The sequence below is a fragment of the Marmota monax genome, unplaced genomic scaffold, assembly GCF_021218885.2.
Source record: "Marmota monax isolate L192 unplaced genomic scaffold, Marmota_monax_Labrador192_F-V1.1 WCK01_AAM20220418_F8-fsc00076, whole genome shotgun sequence".
Classification (NCBI taxonomy): domain Eukaryota; kingdom Metazoa; phylum Chordata; class Mammalia; order Rodentia; family Sciuridae; genus Marmota; species Marmota monax.
The window spans coordinates 3,207,935-3,227,036 of NW_026692843.1; the positions used below are offsets into that span (position 1 = coordinate 3,207,935).

At 40.7% G+C, this 19,102-nt stretch overlaps 1 protein-coding gene across 2 annotated transcripts in view; it reads right to left on the reverse strand.

The window, feature by feature from the left end:
* Window positions 1-19,102, reverse strand: part of Dhx32 (DEAH-box helicase 32 (putative)) — a 53,761-nt gene that overhangs the window by 19,330 nt on the left and 15,329 nt on the right. For both annotated transcript variants that reach the window (XM_046448881.2, XM_046448882.2), the window contains 2 exons: window positions 10,991-11,184; window positions 4,972-5,344 (listed from right to left, as the gene is read on the reverse strand). In XM_046448881.2, coding sequence (XP_046304837.1) covers window positions 4,972-5,344; window positions 10,991-11,184 — 567 coding nt within the window. The remainder of the gene's footprint in view (window positions 1-4,971; window positions 5,345-10,990; window positions 11,185-19,102) is intronic.

Here is a 19,102-nt window from a genome sequence, read left to right on the forward strand (position 1 = left end):
AAAAAAATAAAAAGGGCTAGGAATGTACCTCAGTGGTAGAGCACCCCTGGGCTCAATCCCCAGTACCACAAAAAATAAAAAATGAAAATAAAACTATTTGCCATAAAACTATGTACAAATAATTGACAGAAAATGCTTAAAAGGTAAGGCATTTTAGAGAGTGTTTCTTAAAATATTTTTTTAGTTATACATGGACACAATATCTTTATTTTGTTTATTTATTTTTATGTGGTGCTGAGGATTGAACCCAGGGTCTCACATGAGCGAGGCGAGTGCTCTACCGCTGGGCCTCAACCCCAGCCCCAAGAGAGTGTTTTTCTACTTTTCAAATCACACCTAAGTTTTTAGAAAGTCATATAAAAGAGATGTCACACTGTAATTTTGACTCCTCTTTATGTTTCCAAACTTTTAACCTTTTAAATGGTCTAACAAACTACCAAGTGAAAGAAGCTTCACTGAATTTGTTAGATTCCATTAAGTTGAAAGATGGCTTCCTGTGACCCTTAAAGTTTAGGACTTAACTGTACTCTGTTTTTCTACCTTGTGATGCCTTCCTTTCTATACCTTTTGTAGAATGGGATTGAGTTAACTCAAGGGTTTTGGAGGAAGACAGATCTGCTTGAAAAAAAAGGGTCAGGCTTCACAGATATCTAAGAACTGGGGTAAGCTACTTTTTTTCTTTTCTTGATCCTTTAGGTACCAGGGATTGAATCCAGGGGCTCTTAACCACTGAGCCACATCCCTAGACCTTTTGATTTTGAGACAGGGGCTTGGGAAGTTGCTGAGACTGATTTTGAACTGGTGTTTCTCCTGCCTCAGCCTCATTGGGATTACAGGCATGCTCCTCCATGTCTAGCTGATTTTTTTTTTTTTTTAACAAACAGCATGACTGTTGATCATAAATAAATGAAAACTTGCCAAATGGAATAGTAAGAACAAACTATTTTTCCACTTTTACAATTCTAATCACTTCCTTTTATCTCACATATGTTGTGAGGACAGCCTAGAAATTAAAAGGAAAACAACTGAGCCCTGAGCTCCTGGACCTTGCTGGGGCTGGCCTGCCCAGAGACCCACCACTCCTCCCAAATGGCACAGGTTAACACCCTCTGCAGCTAACCTGGGGATGGGAAAGGAGGCTCGATTCCAGGTACTCTAAAATATTTACTCTTATACTTAGAATACTGTTGAAAGAATAATTTTAATAACTAATTTTTAATTTGCTTTTAGTTGTCAAACTTTTTAGTTGGGGATAGGTTCAAATGTTGAATTTTGTTCCAAAGTGGGATGGGGGATAAACCCTTAGTAGGAAAAAGCAGAATGAGATCTAAATATATATTACATAGGGGCTGGGGTTGTGGCTCAGCGGTAGAGTACTCGCCTAGCACATGTGGGGCACTGGGTTTTATCCTCAGCACCACATAAAAATAAAATAAAATAGAAGTATTGTGTCCAATTACAACTAGAAACAAAATATTTCTAAAAAAAACCCATATATATATATAAATAAAAGTTAGACTTGCTGGGCATGGTGGTGCACACCTTTAATCCCAGAGGCCTGGTAGGCCCTAGGCAATTTAATAAGACCCTGTCTCAAAATAAAAAATAAAGATGGCTGGGGATGTGGCTCAGAGGCTAAGTGCCTCTGGGTTCAACCCCTGGTACCAAAATAAAAATAAAAACACACACAAAATTTAGAGTCTTCAAGCACAGATGATAGAGAGCTTTGAGGCCATAAGCTTCAGAAATTTAAAAATGCTTAAAACACACCTGGTGCCTAATATCTTTTGTTCAATCATTTCCTTGAATCTTCTTACTCCATGTGTCCAGAGCCTTTGTATATATAGGAAGTTACCTGTATAGCTATGCAAAATGGCAACATCTACTGAAGGACAATATTCAGTAGATGTCCAGCCTCCAAAACGAGAGGAGACCCTCAACTGCATAGAACCAGAAAATGCCAACCTGCCAACAGCTTCTCTGACAGTTTGTCATTGCAGGGTACTCTGGGGCTAGACACCACCATAAATCTCACCCTACATTTTCTACTTGTTCGAGTTTTTGTTTTCAGGCTAAATGATAGCTAAGTGATAAGAACAATACCCTGTAAACATTCAGGGCTGTAAGTCTCAGGTGCCAAGACCCTGGGTAACAGGTGAATTATGGGGATTAATTCACAGCAGATGTGACACTAAGCAAGAACTTTGAGAAAAATATCACATACCTAATGTGAATGCATTACTGACTCAATGAAACCAAAATGTTTCTGCAATTTGAAATGTACTTTTTCAATAAAAAATCACAGCGAGCACTATTCCACTAAACTGCCTGGGTTTGTTCTCATATGCTACTTAAGCACTATGGAAGGTTTTAAAGCTTTATATAAGAACCAAGAAAGCTTCAAATAGCACAGGGAAATAATGATCCACAGCTGTGAACAGGGATTTCCAAGCAAGACAAACCTTTCCAAGACCATCAAAGAGGAATATCTTAACAGTGATGGAATAAGAGGGGTAAAAGAGAAGCCCATAACCACACTGTGTTGCACCTGTTGGGTGGACTGTGGGGCTGAATCACCAGGAAGAGCCAGCTTCCAGGGAAGGTCTGCAGGAGTCAGCAGAACTGCGGCAGCTACTGCCTATGGACCAGAGGGTCTCCAGCGTCTTCAGGGATCTTACTCTCAGAGGCCAGAACTACAAAATCCCCCTGCAGCTATCTGTGGGAGACCAACCTTACACGTGACTGAGTTACACTCCCCGGCTGGGTGCTGAGGCGCTCAGTCGCAGAAATGTGGCAGAGCTTTCCTCACCCTTCTTGGGTTCGAGGCTCGAGGGTCGGGGTCTCGTGCATGGGTGTGTCTTCCTACAGCCCCATGGGTGGAGCTACGCTCACCTGTTCCTTTGTAATATAACCCCTTGCCCTGTTTAGGATAGAATCTTCCATGGCAGTGCCTTGTGTGTGTGTCCTTCTCTTACTGTGCCCTTGGGTGTGGCCTACCCAGGTGTCCGTCAACCTGCTGACAGTGGACATCATGAAGTTAGATTCAGCCCCCTGAAACCTGACCCCTTGCCTCATTTGAATCCCTTCTCCTCAATAAAAGGAGTCAGCACGTGCTCTCGCTCTCGTTCTGGACCCTTAAGGTCAGAGGAGCCGTCACAGCGACTAGAGACACGAATACTTTTTTCTTTGGAGTCACTCCAGTTAGCCCAGTTCAACTGGAGTGACCCCTGAGCCTTTTAGTCTCGAGAATAGAAACCCGGCAGCTATCCTAGCATATAATTTTCAAGATCTTCAGATTGTAAGACTGAGGTTTTCCTGACAGAAATACCCTGGCAGTCTGGCATCCTGTGGACTCGGTTTCCACAACCTGCCTCAGTGAAGTTTACCTTCTAAAGTCCAGCAGGTCAACAGTCACTGCTGCCGTTAGTTTATAGCTTACGTTACTTACAAGGATCAAATGCTTTAAGACCACCATTCCAATTCTGTTACAAGCTTTTATTTTTCAAAAGTTCATTTTGAAATTTTTGTTTACGTACTTGAAAGACAAGATAACCGTTCATCCCACCAGGCTTAATTACACTTTCTCCTTTTGCAGAAATGCAGGTCTGCTTTTTCACCTGGCAATTCTATATGCTTTAGATTTCTTATGTTGCCATTTTTCCCTTCCTTAGGTTCACTCAGTGACACTGGGGACCTCTGTTTTCATAGATTCTCTGCCTCCTTAGTCATTTTATTATGCTCCTGAGGACTTTTTTGAATATCCTAAATCATGCAAGGTTAGGACATGACAATAGAATAAATCACTCTCATAGGTGGATTACTATTCAAGAGAATGTTTATCATCTTTGTACAAAAAATTGATAAATACACTGTAGAACATACACATTTAGGATTCTAAGTGACTTTCTTTAAGGAAACAGGTAACATTTAAGTTGTAAGAAAACTGTCTAAAGTTCCCAAAGCTAGGAGGACCAGTGTTCCTCCTGCTCTGAGAGGCAGGGACTCTCCTGGGCTCTTCCTGGCAGTACAGGAATGTGCAGGCAGAGGCTCTGACAGAGGAGCAGATGCTCCTCTCTTCAGCAGGTGACACAGCCTGCAGGGAACAGTTTCCTCCTCGGTTTCTGTTAAATCACTAGAATCACTATCTGTTCGGGTCATGGTCTAAGAACTAGTACTTTTACTCTCGAAGTGAACAGATTTGAAGGGAAGAGGACCAGGCAACCAGTCTCTAAGAAGAGGTGGGATTCTGGTGATCTGGGGGCTTTTAGATTCTGCCCATGAACCAACGAAGAGTCAGTGTAGCTTCAATAAAAAAATGAAGTAACCCCAATGGCAACTCGCTGTAGAAAAGCAACCAAAAATGGAAAAGAGGCTCAACTGTACATTTCCAAGCATTCTTTTGAAGAGAAGTTTGCAAGAAATCCAAGTTAAGGTTTTTCCTCCATCTTTAAGTAAAGGAGGCTCATTCTAGGGAGATGGCCTTCTGGGGAGCACAATCCACCATTTCTGTCTCGCACCCCACTGTCACAGGAACATTTATGGGAACTTTGTTGCTGCTGAACTCCATCCCAAGAGCTTAGGTGAGATTTGTGATCTCCACAAATGTGCCTGGGCACCAGGGAGCAGTTGAGAGTCCCTGTGTGTCTACTGCACAGACAACGAGGAAGCCAGCAGGCCTGGGCCGGGCAGCCCTGGCCAGGGAGCTGGCCTGGAGATCACTTCCACAGGCACCTCGCAGCCTCGCTTTCTGTTTGCAGAACAGCATGTGACTTCAGCAACACTTCCCTGTTCCCCTCTCAGCGCAGGTTTTATTTACCCTGCCAAGGCTTTGGAAGTGTCAAAGAATGAGGTGTGATGGAGCTCAATGTTTAAACAGTTACCCGGCAGATGGAAACCGTGTGTTAGTTATTAAAAGCTTCCCAAATGAAATTCCTCATTACACACTGCTGGGTCAAAGTAGCACTTACTTACTTGCTCACAGGTCAGAAAGACTACAATGTCGCCCTCCTCACCCGAGTGGTGAATTTCAAAGATAAGGCGTAAAATAGACTGGAAAGAATCCTTTTGAGCCCCACTAAGGTACACAACTTCCACAGGGTGCTTATTTTTCACCTCTATGAGAGGTACGTTTCCATAGTAAGAGCTGAGTTTGCTGACCAGGAGAGGGGAGCAGTTAATTATGAGCTTCAGCTCTGGTCTTGCTAGCAAGACATCCTTGAGAAGTCCGAGTAACACGTCGGTGGCAATGCTGCTTTCATGGACATCATCCAGGATGACGACCCCATAGCTACCCAAGAAAGGACTGGACATCATTTCTCTTTGCAGCATGTCGTCAGTACAGTACCTGTAAAGAAGGCACATTACAGTTAGAATATTCTGAAGAAAGTCATGCAGAGAACTTTCCCTTGTATCCTTTTCTTTAAATCAGTGGCTCTACATCTTCACTGGGACCAGGATACTGTTGAGGTGGTAGAATCTACAGGCCTCCAACATGGGAAAATAGACATCAAGAAAATTTACACCCAGTTTGTATATATATATATTCATGGGTTCTCTAAGGACGATCGCAGGTTGAAGACTTCTGCCTAAATGCTTATTATAAATAGTAACAAGAGCTGTGTTTAACATGGACCCAAAGCTTTATAAATAAAAAAACATTACCACAAAACACCCTCACCAGGTAGGCATTGTCCCTTCCCCTTCATCAGTGGGAGAATTCTCCGTAACAGCATACGCTTTCCAGGCTCGCAGCCAGCTCCCACAGGGAGATCTCCATCACTGGCGGTGCACGGTGGGAGTGTGTCCCTAATATGTTGTCGTCAATAAGCTTGGGCTCTCACTCCAATACTAAACAAACACAAGTCTCTAAAGATAATCTTCATATGAGAACAGCATGCAAATTGGCCAGAATGCCTGGAGACAGCAGGAATCATTAATGATTTTAATGGATTTTTTCAGCAGTTCTTGGGATTTTGTTTTTAAAAATAATAAAAAATAACCTATCTGTCACTCAAATATCTTTCTGACATATATTTACCTATGTGTTGCTTAAAGAAAGCAATTTTACACATTTTCTAGCCATTTAAGGTATTTGCTATTGTTTGTCTTTGTACATAATGGTTCTGAGACTGCTATTCTCAGAAAGGACTGATTGCAAGGCTTTTTCTCACTAGCATTTGGAAACTCAGATTTGGGGAGGGTTTTCACCCTTTCTTCCCAGAACTGACAGCACTGGCCCACTGTGCCTAAACCACACAAGCAACAAGACAGAGGCTGCCCTGGTGCTTTCCTCCGGGGGATCTGGAAGCTTGCACTGTACTAGGCAGAGGGTGCTTATGTGACCATCCTCCATTCAGACCCCTGGGCACTGAGTCTAGTGAGTTTCCCAGGAGGACACCACTTTGCATATCGTCACAACTCACTATGCTGTGTGACCCCTGGGAAAGGACTCCTAGAAGCTCATGCTGGTTTCCTCTTAACTTCAGCCCATACCCCATTTTCTGTGCTGGTCTTGCTTTGTATCCTTTCACTAAATATATCTTGATTGCAATACATCTTAGGTGTGAGTAAACTATATTCTGAATCCTCCTGGCAAATCATCATACCTAGTGGGTCTTGGGGACCCTGGCACAGCTCTCAATTGACCACTTTAAAGGAAGAAAGAGAAGAACAGAAACACGGTTTTAGCTCCTAGTGTATCAGGCAAGCTGCCAGTCCAGGGCAGACGGTTTCTCACTTAACCTTCAGAATAAATCTTCAGGATAGATTTATTACCATCTCATTTTTATGAATGAGGACCTGAGATTCAGAAAGGCTAAACACCCTGTCACAAAGCCAGGCACAGAGTCAAGATCTCAACCTGAACACCTATCATGTCTGATGCCACTGTTAAATTACAGATTGCCTCCCTGGCCTCTACATCTTGCGGATAAAGTTCCTGCTTTTCTCTGTTGCTCTGTGGGATCAACGCATTTCCTCTCGGCCTTCCTTTTCATACGTATTCTCGTGTCTTACCAAACGAGCAGCGACAAACTGCAATCATTCCTTTCCTCAAACTTAAAGAAGAAAGTATCTTTTGACTTCTTCAACATTGCATTTTATTCAAGATACAGATGAACAAATGTAGGCATGCAAAGTTTGGCCTTCAGGTCCCCTTTTGCTAAGGTTAATTAGTAGGATACAATGCCATCTTGTTATTGGTTCATCTTAAAACAAATCATTTTAATCTATGCTACTTCTTTAATGGTAGAAACTGAATCTCTGTTCCTTTTTCAGCAAAACCCATCTCAGCACTGCTGTCAGACAGGAGGCATGTGTGTTACGTAAATACACATAGGTGTAATTAGAAAAAGAGAAGAGGGTGACCTATTTAAAACTCAGCAAGCAAGGCCTGGCTTCCAGATGATCATATCAAACTAAAGGAATCACAAAGGCTCACCCTAAAACTTACTACACAAATCTTCAATTTTTTCTGACATGGATATAGTTCAAAGATATATTTCTTACATTTATGTGTACAGTGCTTTAAAAAGTGCTGTTACTGATAACCATGAAAAACATATAGATACACTGCCAAGGTTTCAGGAAATGCAGTACAAATTTTAAATTCTTAAGACTGCTGGGTGCCGTGGTACACCCCTATAATTCTAGGTAGGTAGAGTGCCCCTAGGTTCAATCCCCAACACTGCAACAAACAAACAAACAAACAAAAACCCCCTAAGACTTAAAAATGCTAAGAATATGATAAAATATTTAAAAGTTTTATTAACATTAATATTTTATAAAATTTTATATGTTGAGTTTGATCTTAATGGAAATTTGAGAACTTTCAGTTTTCAAAACTGAAAAGGTCAGTATTTAAAATCCATGTGTCACTTTTACAAGAAGACTACTTTGGGTATATAATATTCAGGTATCTTCTTTTTTCAAAAAAGGCCAGAAAAAAAAGCTTAAAGAATGAAACTGTTATATTTAGCATCAAAAAAACCAAAAACCAAAAACCAAAAAACAAAAAAACAAAGTAGAGGACATAAGCTGGCTTTCCTGAGGCCCACTATGTGCCTGATGGATTAGTTTTCAAGGAGTTATGAAGAATACTGCCTCCTCTAATCAACAATCAACCTTAAATCCTTTGCCTTAAGTAGCAACTCAATCTGAGCTTATTCAAAATTATGGCTAGCATACCTCCCCAGGAAAATGAATCTGGCTCCAATTATAAAAATCTAATTAGAAATTTAATTATAATTACAAAATGGCTACCACCTACATACACTATGCGTGGGTCCCCTATATGGACTCACCCAGGCCTCACAGTACCCCTCTGAGCAGTGCATCAGTCATCCGATTTTAGGGATGAGGAAACTGAAGCACAGAGGATAGGTTCATTATAGAGTCACGCTGCCTCCTCCAAAGCACAGAGCTCCAGGAGGAAAATAAAGGTATTGTTTTCGCCTCCTACCCAAGACTGCACCCCATTCACAGCAACAGCAAGCAGGACGTCTCCTGACTCTGCTTGGGGGAGGTCAGGGTGAAGAGAAAGCCCCAGGTCCCAGCAGCAGAGCTGAATACGAAAATACAAAAACATGAGCGGCCAGCAGCCAGCAAGAGCCCCAGCAGACCTGCAGCGGCTGAAGCAGGCTGTCATCAGAGTGCCTTGCACCGCAGCCCCACTCACCCAAAGCTCTTGTCCCTATTAAGAAAGGGACACTTTAATAATGTAAATTGTGGACCTTCCTTTGGCTGTCAGAATTGAATGCTTGAGTTTTGCACCCTGAATAATCTCACAAAAGCAAGTCCAATATGTGATAGATGTTTAAATGGTAGGAATGTCTTGACCTACTCGCAAATATGATTAGATTTCCAGTTATTCATCTTAGTAGCTTTCTTTTTTAAAAAATATTTATTTTTTAGTTGGACACAATAGTTTTATTTTGTTTATTTTTATGTGGTGCTGAGGATCGAACCCAGGGCCTCGAAAGTGCTAGGCAAGCACTCTACTACTGAGCCACAACCCCAGCCCCTCATCTTTGTAGCTTTCTAAAAAAATAAATAAACACACACACACACATACACACCTGATTTCATATTAAGATAAAACCATTATTCTATTTTTAAAATGACTATGTCCAAGGGTTTGCTGATCAAAGAATTTTCAAAGTCTAAATGGCATTAAAGATATAAAAACACAAGCACTTACTTCAGAACCTTTAGAACCATCATTTAATTAAAATCATGACAATTCAAAAGGCTACTTTAGCCAGGCATGGTGGCGCACGCCTGTAACCTCAGTGGCTCAGGGAGGCTGAGGCAGGAGGATCACGAGTTCAAAGCCAGCCTCAGCAAGAGCGAGGCACTATGCAACTTAGTGAGGCCCTATCTCTAAATAAAATACAAAATAGGGCTGGGGGCATGGCTCAGTGGTCAAGTGCCCCTGAGTTCAAACCCCAGTACAAAAAGAAAAAAAAAGGCTACTTTAACCTGTAAAAGGTGAAGAATGAAGCTACCCCCAGGGCTCCTTCCCTCTTTCAGCATTGTATGTCATGCCCGTCTAACTGTGCAACTAGTCTGTGAGCTCCCAAGAGGTAGAGAAGGTTTCCATTTCTTGTCAGTCATGCACCATTTACATAACAGGAACTTTATAAATATTATTAGAAATACTAACTTGATGACTTGGGCCAGCAGGGCTATATCACTAAGGTAATGTGTTCTCAACAAGTTCAAGTCAGAGTGCTTTTGGTGTGAAGATTCCCCATAGCTTGACCCTAGCCTGAATCAAAGTCTTCTATTTCTGATGACAGACATTTGCAGGAAAGCAGCTTAGTACAAATGAAACAAGTCACATGGGCTTTTTGAACGGACACGGAGCCACATTCAAGTCTGCAGCAGTAGCTAGGCCAGAACAATTCTATTTCCTTCCTCTAGCAAATTTGCTAGCATCCTCTGTGGGATAAGCAGATTGAATGTTGGGGACATGAGTGTGCAGAAAGCCATCTTTGTCCTGTTCTTCTGAAGCATAGCTGCCTAAATGGCATGTCATGGCCCGCTGGCATGCCCCATAAGTGGGTTATGGATGTGCAGATACACCAATACTGATCCCAGTATATGCAGATCCCCTCAGTTCCTGGAGAGGCAGGCAGCACCCGGGCAGCTAGAGCCTACAGGTGGTCACCTCTGGCTGCAAGAAGCACCCACCATTTCCTTGAGGTGCTGGACAGATACTCTCACTGTCTATGAGGGCTATGATATAAAACTGCTCAAGACGCGCTGGTCCAGGACAGTGACTTTTCTAATTTTCCTACTTCCTATTTCCTTTTCTCTTTTCTTCTTTGTATCAAGCTCTCGGAAGCCTTTACTCAAAAGAAATCTCACACGGAAGCTAAACACAAAGAAGAGGTACCACAACTTATAGTAGCCACAGAGAAGGCTCCTGGGATGCCTTAAGACACTGAAAAAGAAAGTTACAGAACACAGATGGAAAGGGTGTGGTGGAGGCTGATATATAGGAGCCCAGAGGGTTTCAAATTCCTGTCAGCAGAGGGTCAGGAAGCCTCCTGGTGTGGGTGACTCTCCCATTGAGTCTTGAGTGACTGGGAGGAAACAGCCATGCCCACAAGAGGCCTGGATTCTCTGCATAGGGAAGCACAGGTTAAACGCACAGAAGCGTAGAGGCCCCCACAGCTGGCACACAGGTGATGATGTGGGCGTATGAGCAGGCAGAGCTCTATAAGTATGAGCTTGTAGGTCTTTGGGCACCAACCTAACAAGCTGCAACTTTTTCCTGAGGATTATGGGGAGCCATGGAAGAAGTTTTGACACAGAATCTCTGATGGTGCCAAGGTGGGGACATAGCTGGTGCGATCAGGCTGGACACTGAGACACGGTTATTATTACCCCAGATGCTCAACCCATAGAAGTAAGAATAATGCTCTTCCAGGATCACAGAGCCCAGGCCAAGGGTCATCAGGGAGCCGATGAAGCCTCCAGAACTAACCTCAGGATCGTTTCACTGGTACAGCAGTTTTCAAAAGGGATCACGTAGCCAACTTCATGCCCGATGTTCACATCCATCTCATCCGCTACCCTCAGGGCGAGCTGGACTGCAGTCTGCTTACGGACCTGAGTGCACACCACGCCCCCATGCTGGTAGTGAACGGAAAGGCAATATTCAGCACACCACTGAGGAACCTTAACAGGGAAAAATGACACAGGGTCAGCTCCCACTATGACAAACACGACAACCACAGCAGGGACAGCTCTGTTGTAGTAGGATCCGACTTCTAAGGGACTTTTTCTTTCACCAGTCACCAAAGGACTGTACTGAATCTTCTTAAATGGAACTCTGATCAAGCTGTATTATGTATGCACTGTCATGAATTAAGAATACACCAGAGTTAGTAGGGGAATTGAAACTATTTAAGTTTGACTCTCAAAGAAAGACAAAAATAAAGAGAAAAATAAAAAAATATTCTTAACCTAAGCTATTTCTGAAAGGCTAATCTATTTACAGATTATTATTTTCTTCTGGTGATAAGAAAGCCTCATCAAAAATATAGCTTCTAGCATCTGCTATTATGTTTTAAGAGTGTAAATATTAAATAGCATTTAAACGAAAATGAGCAACTCAAAGCATTTACTTTTAAATTTAAATGATCATAAAAATAACTAAGTAAACTGGGTGACCAAACATTCTTCTGGTATGAAGACTAAAATATTCTGGTAATTTGGTATCTAAATACAAATGGTTTCCCACATAGATTTGGAAAGCAAAGCTGCTTAGAAAATACTTTTATCTAAAATGTGTTGTATTTGGGCTGGGGATATAGCTCAGTTGGTAGAGTGCTTGCCTTGCATGCACAAGGCCCTGGGTCCAATCCCCAGCACCACAGGAAGAAAAAAAAAAATCTGCTACTAAAATGTGTTATGAATCAATTGATTTTTATCAAGTTAATTTGTGTAAGAATTGTTATAGCAGAAAAGTACTGAATTTATTTGTAAGCTACAATCTTAAGATACTATCAATAAATTCTGCCTTAAATGCATTAAAAAAAATCATTCCAAGAGTATTTTTAACTAGATCTAAAGCATCTGAAAGTTGGAGAATTTTTAATGATCTGAGGTCTCCTATTTATTAGTCTTATCGTGGAATTCTTAGATTTTAATCCTCACTGTAATTTGAAATATTAGTAATTTCGAGATGAGTGAGTATGGCAGGCCCTCACTTGTATTAAGAAAGAATGCACTCCCTCCATCTGAAGACAGGGGGCAGCCTTGTCAACGGGTTGAAATTACTAGTAACTATCTACTCATTGTCTATTTTGTTCTATGAAAGAAGCAGGTTTAAGATGATGTGCTCAGGAAATCTGAAATCAAGGCAGAGCCAGGAAATCACAAAGCACCTACGGGGCCAAAGCCAGCATAGGCCTGGCTTGTCACTGACCTGACCCACATCAGCCACAAGTCTCCCAAGCTTCAGCTCCCTTGTCTGTGGGGGGAATGTGTTGAATGGATGAGAGCTGTCCTTCAGGCATGCGCTCCATGGGCTTTGTCATTCCCAGGCATCGGATCCCGGTGTATTTCCTAACCATGGCAGAGGGGCCACCCCCCAATTCCCCAACTAGACTCTGAACTCTGAGAGCAGAGGTCTGTCTGTTTTGGTCACCAAACTATCCTAGTGCTCAATAAATGTATGATAAATGAACAAATTACTTACTTATACTTTCCAGAAATATTTTAAAATTTGATGATTCTACAGTCTAGAATTGTTTCACAATCATCAGTCTGAGAATTCACATAACATTTTGTTTCCCTCGTTCCTTAACAAATATAAATATATATAAATAGGACAAATATATAAATATACATATATTTATATATAATATACATGATTATATAATATTTGTCCCAGTAATATAGAACTATAAAATATATATTTTTATAATATTTCATATTATAAAATATAGTCATATAAAATAAAATCATAATATATATTTATTTTATATATATATATATATATATATATATATATATATATATATATATATATATATCTCCTAATCAAATCCTTAGTTTTTAAAGTGACTTCCTTCATGTAAGGGTCCATAATCCAGGGTCCTTAGTGTAGACCTCAGATAACACTCATGTGAAAAACTGCATTAAAATCACTTTTTGAACCTTTGTCTTCCCGCTAGACTGGAAGATCCTTAAACTGAACATGTATGATTTATATCCGTCCTCAATATTTAATAGAGGACCTGACACATGGAAAATAAATATTTGGATGGATGGATGATAAAGACATCATAATTGAAAAGAAGGCAGAGAAAGGCTGGGCTCAGGACTAAGCACAAGAGAATAGAACCTAGGAGAAATAGGCAGTACCCATTAACTAATTATGCATAGGAAGAAAAAATAAATATTCCATGGTTTCTAATATAAAACCCCAGAGTAATGGCATAAATTAGTAACAACTGTTAATTAGAAAGTAAAATAAATGAGTGAAGCAAGATAATAATACTAAGTTCTATTGAGAGGAAAAGAGGAAGGAAAAGAGATGGCCTTTGGGACTGTCAGGAAGATGGTCAGTATGACGGTCCCTGACTAAGTGACAATGAGAGACATTAGGTGGAGCTGCCTGAGGTCAACTGAGAAGCAGGCCTGAGAGAGAGGTCAGAGCTAGACATAAAGGCATGGCAATCCTAGAATTTCAGAGCTAAAAGGAATCTCTGGAAGCCATGTAGGCCAATCCCCTCATTTTATTTACTTGAGAAAATAAAATGGGAACAGTCCTTCCATATGTCAGATAATATCTAGGGCAAGGCTGAACACACACGTTTAGTGGCCAAGTTCCTAGCTGTATAGAAACTACAACTAATTTCAGAGCACACACTCCACTAGGATTCTCACTACATAAGATGCGTCTCCGCTTTGGGCAACAACTGTTTGTGGGTAGGAACAGTAAGAGATGGGAATACAAACTGAAGGGTCATTTCTGAATATAAAGGAATGAGACAGAGCTAGCTGTCCTCTCTATTAGAATTCCTGCATGTTGTCATGTCTTGGAATCACTCTAGGAAAGCAAAGGTGCATTCTGAAGTTTGATTCCTCAGCAAATTCCAAATATTGGCCTAAAAAAGTTATGATGCAGCAAATGCTGGAAATTTGGATATTTTCTACTTTTGAGGGACACTGAGGCTATAGCTCTTTAAGGAACCCTGGAATTCTGTGCCATAATTAACAGGAAGCCTACTGCTGGTGTCTGTGCTCCTTGTCCTGCCTGCAATTCTCCTCTGAGTAGCCACTCGGCAGCTTTTCCACTGTCCCTCAGAATACCTTCCTCTTCTCACTACTGAATTACCTACCAGATAGAGGTCTCGAAGACATTCCCCATCAGGAAGTGTTACTCTGGACAGGTTAGTCACCAAGTTGACTTTATGGGAACTAGGAAGTACAGCTAACTGTGTCTTTTCACAAATCATTTGGCTTTAGCTGTCTTCAGAGAAACACTGAATCCTGGGCGATTTTGTGACTTAAATGGCACTGAACATTTAGCAAAAGTTATGCAATGTGGTGATAAAAATAGGAAATTGCTCCTTTAACATATGAAAAAAATAATTTATCTACAAAGCAACTTGCTGGCAACTTTGGCAATAAACAAGTCCCAAGATTATATGTTGGGCCTAGAAACTCTCCCCAACTAGAAATCAATACTTTAAATTTTTCTTTCTAAAGCTTGCCTAATAATTTCTCAATTCATTTTATAGATGCAGTTTCCTGTACTGTATGATATGCCAAATATGTTCAAGCCAGAGCAGTGAGGTGTGTCTTATGCTATGTCCCAAAGCCTATGTCCCAACCCTGAAGCCTGCAAGGCAGGCAATCAGTGTTAAGCAGAGACCAAAATGTGCATCCCAGCCTTGCACCTCCTACCTGGAGGAAAATGGCTAGGACTTAGGCTGATCTGCTGCTGTGAGAATAGGAAACAGGAGACCCCCGGGTGACTAAAACCCAATCCACTGATAGCCTTGATCATCTTCAGTTACTGCAACTTGTATAAATTAGGAAAGTGAAGCAAAGGTGCTCCATTCCTGACTTTGAGCAGCATGCACAGAGGCTGGATTACTGGATCCTGGGGGAGATAGAATCCAAGGTCCTTGGGTTGGCTGCAGATTTCCTGTAAGAATCTGCAGCCAGCTCCAGACGGGAACTAGAATATAGCAGCAGCAGCAAGCAGCAAGCATGGTCTTATCACTGAGGTGTGCAGGAGGATATCCATGTGAGCTGTAATGGTATAGAACCTTCTGCCTGTCCATCCGCAGCTAGAGATTGCTTTACCACATCTTATGGCAAAATGGTTAAGTAAGAATAAAGAAAGTGAGAGAAAAGACCTGTCTCTGTGAGACAGGATACTACTACTGTTCTTTTCAACACATCTAGTCCCAAAGGGCCCTAGCCTTATTTTTAAATCACTAGTCTGTCCATGAGGCCAGACTCCTTTTCTGCCTTCCTTGCTTGGTGTCACTAGGGCCCCCAGTTCTGTGGCAGAGTGCCAAGGTCCCAACCACTCACTCATATTTCAGTACCAGAATCACAGAATTCACAAGGTAAACGAGACTCTGAGGACCACCAACTCCCCAAAGGTGTGACTCCCTTCAATAGGGTCCTTGCAGAGTGCCTGTGCCTAAGGTGGCTCGTCCTGCCCAACAGAACTCTTTACAGAGTGGTGGGGCCCTTCTGAATCAAAGGTCGCACATCCCTGGGTATCGTAATTTACACACATCTTGATTTGGGGTGAATACAGGTACAATCTACCAGCAGAAAATGATGGGAAAGTTCGCCCAGTCAGTAGGATGGAGATGTTCTATGCCATCCAGCTTCTGAAATTCGATCTTTTATTTTTTAATTTATTTTTGCATTACAATTCTTAATATACCATTATACCATGATTTATCATATCTCTGATTATATATAAGGTATGTTGAAGTTAGATCTTAGACATTTCATGCTTATTCACTTCACTGACCCATCCATTTGTGGGGAATTTCAGGACAAGTTAGAGAAGAAGCAAGCAAAATAGATAGTTCTAAAAATGTTTCACTTTCTTTCAGGCTCTTTCACAAGCCTGCCCCAAAAAAACGTAATAGGGAAAGGCTCTACAAACAGATGAGACACTGTCCTCTTTTCCCCTAGGGCAGTCATAAAATAGCCTCCATAACATCTGCACCAAACAGTGATGGAATTTTAGGACCTTTGGAAGACTTGGCTCTGGAGACAGGCTTTTCTTTGAAAGGTTTTAAAACTGTGAGGAATAAGGAAATAGTCTTAGAACCTCTAAAAATAAATAACCAATCTATTTCCAGAATTAAGAAAACAACCAATGAACAGACCCATTTCTCATCATTTAAGTACAATTTTTATTTCTCTGAACCTGAAGATACACGCTGCCTTCCCACTGAAGAGAAAACAGGCATGATTTATTTAAGTTATTGGGAAGCTAAAAATATCGGGAGAAATCACGGCTAGGTATTAATGCATTCCAAAATACATAACAATTTCTTCTCTTAAAGATCACAAATTCTAAAAGAAAACTCAAATAGTATATGGGAAATTAAAAAAAAAAAAACTGTAGATGTGGGTTAACAGTTCTGAAGCTCTGAGTATTCTAAGACTAAACAAGTAATAAAAATATTGTAAACAATGAGAGCCACGTTTCTCATGGAGAAGGGAGTTACAAAAAAATATGGAAATTGAGAGGGCTATGATGGGCCCTGTGGTGCTGAACTGGTATGGGAGGCCCCACTAGGAACTCATACTGAGATAGACAGACAGACAGACATGAGAGAGAAACTTTTTCCTTGCTTTATCCACCAAGAGGGCTTTGAAGAAATGACAAACCTATGGCAGTGGGCACAGCTAGGGTCCAGGTCCTGGTTTCTAAATGCAGCTTGCTGCTAAAAGGAACCAGTCTTCTTGAGAAGAAGGGCTGTTGCCTAGACTGGCACAGGGAATATCCTGGATGAGCCTGGCACATCTCACTGGGCCAGAAAGCAAAGAAGTATTGGAGACAGATGCAGGTAAGTCAAGGACACAGAAGTGACTTTGATGTTCCCACTGGGCATATCAGGGACAATTTGAGTAACAAAAATAAATTGGGAGGGCCCACCATAGCCCTCCCAATTTCCATATTTTTTGTAACTCCCTTCTCCATGAGAAATGTAGCTCTCATTGTTTACAATATTTTTATTACTTGTTTAGTCTTAGAATACTCAGAATTTGAGAACTGTTAACCTGCATCTACAGTTTTTTAAAATTTCCCATATACTATTTGGGTTTTCTGTCAGAATTTGTGATCTTTAAGAGAAGAAATTGTTATGTATTTTGGATTGCCTTGTAATGAACTATAATCAATAGAATAAAAAATATAAGAGTCTGCACTGACATAAATAATTAAATAAATGACAAAAAGAGAAAGCTGATAAATTCTAAACAATAAATGTAGAAGGGATGTTGAAATGAGAAAAATCATCATCTGGCTACCACCAGTGCAGTCTTGGAAAGGTCAGCCTCAGCAAGTCACACTAGACCTGGAGGTGAACGCCGAGAAGCACGCGTCACAGTGGCCTCCAAGTACAGACCTCCTGAGTAAGGAGGGGGACAGTAGCGCCACAGTAAAAACCAGGCAGGTACCACCTCACCGATGATCAGATGTAACACCCCCAGCTGGGAAGAAGCCACATGTTAGGCCTCTGATAGGATGCTCTGAGAGGGGTCACGGGGCACTTCTGTGGTCTTCCTGCCACAAAGGCAGAACCTGAATTCAACCCTGGGGATATACCAGATCATTCAAACAGGGGAAGTTCCACATAAGATCTCTCTCCACAAAAGTCAAGGTCATGAAGGACAAGGAGATGCTGAGGTGTTGTTACAGACTCAAGGAAAAAAATTAAATCATATGGAAATTACAACACAATTTTGGATTGAATTTTTGAACTAGAAAACAATTTTTTAAAATAAATTTATAATTTTCCCCCATGGGTAGAAAATTGATTAAATGTGAATGACTAGAAATTAGATAATAATGAGAGGTCAGCAGTACACTCCCTGTTTGAGTAATTACATTGTGACTATGCTCTGTTTTTTAGTACTTGCTGAAGTATTTGGAGGCACAGGGCATTGTGTGATCAACCAGTTCTTCAAACTTTCAGCATAAAAATGTGTGTGTGTGTGTAACAGGGCAGGGGGAGGGAGAGAATAATAAATCAAATATAGTAAAATATTATTCTTGGGGAATCTGAGTGAACAAAATATGAAAAATCTCTGTACTATTGGGAATTTGTTTTTTATAAGTCTTAATTAACTGCAACATAAAATTTAAAAAATTTTAAACTTGCCATTTGTTCACAATAACCAGGAAAAATATACTCATTTAGTTCTACTGAAGACTTGGAAATGAACCTTCATGACAATTAGCTTCTTGTGGTGAACTGAAATCAACCGTTGTAACAATAATTTATCATGAACATAACATAATATACTCTTGATATTGGCAGTTATAAACCAGATTAAAAACACTTATTATCCCACCTCCTCTCCTAATTACATTTAAAAACAAGTAGGTGCCAGCGGTCACAAACAACTTGGAAGTGATTCCGTAGAGTGGAGAGTATTCTTTTCATCCCAATTCAGAAAGCCACATGACATGAGACAGCCAATCATCAAATTCTTCTTAGCTACAGTTTGTCATCTAAAAAATGACTTGGGCTGGGTTGGAGTTGTGGCTCAGTGGTAGATCTCTTGCCTAGTATGTATAAGGCACTGGGTTCGAGTCTCAGCATTACATATAAATAAATAAATAAAATAAACATCCATGGACAACTAAAAACTTTTTTTTTTAAATGACAGGTTTTTTAAAGATTTTTTTCAGATGATTTTTGTGTTCTATTCTAATTCTTTCATTATAAATATCTATAATTTAAGAGTGAAGCATAGCTCTCATTTAAATCAAAACTCAAAGTTCCACTACAGCAGTAGCAACCTGGTCAGTAAAGATTCATTAACTCTTTAGTTTTTGGGCTGAGAACAAACCAGGCTAAAATATGACTGTAGG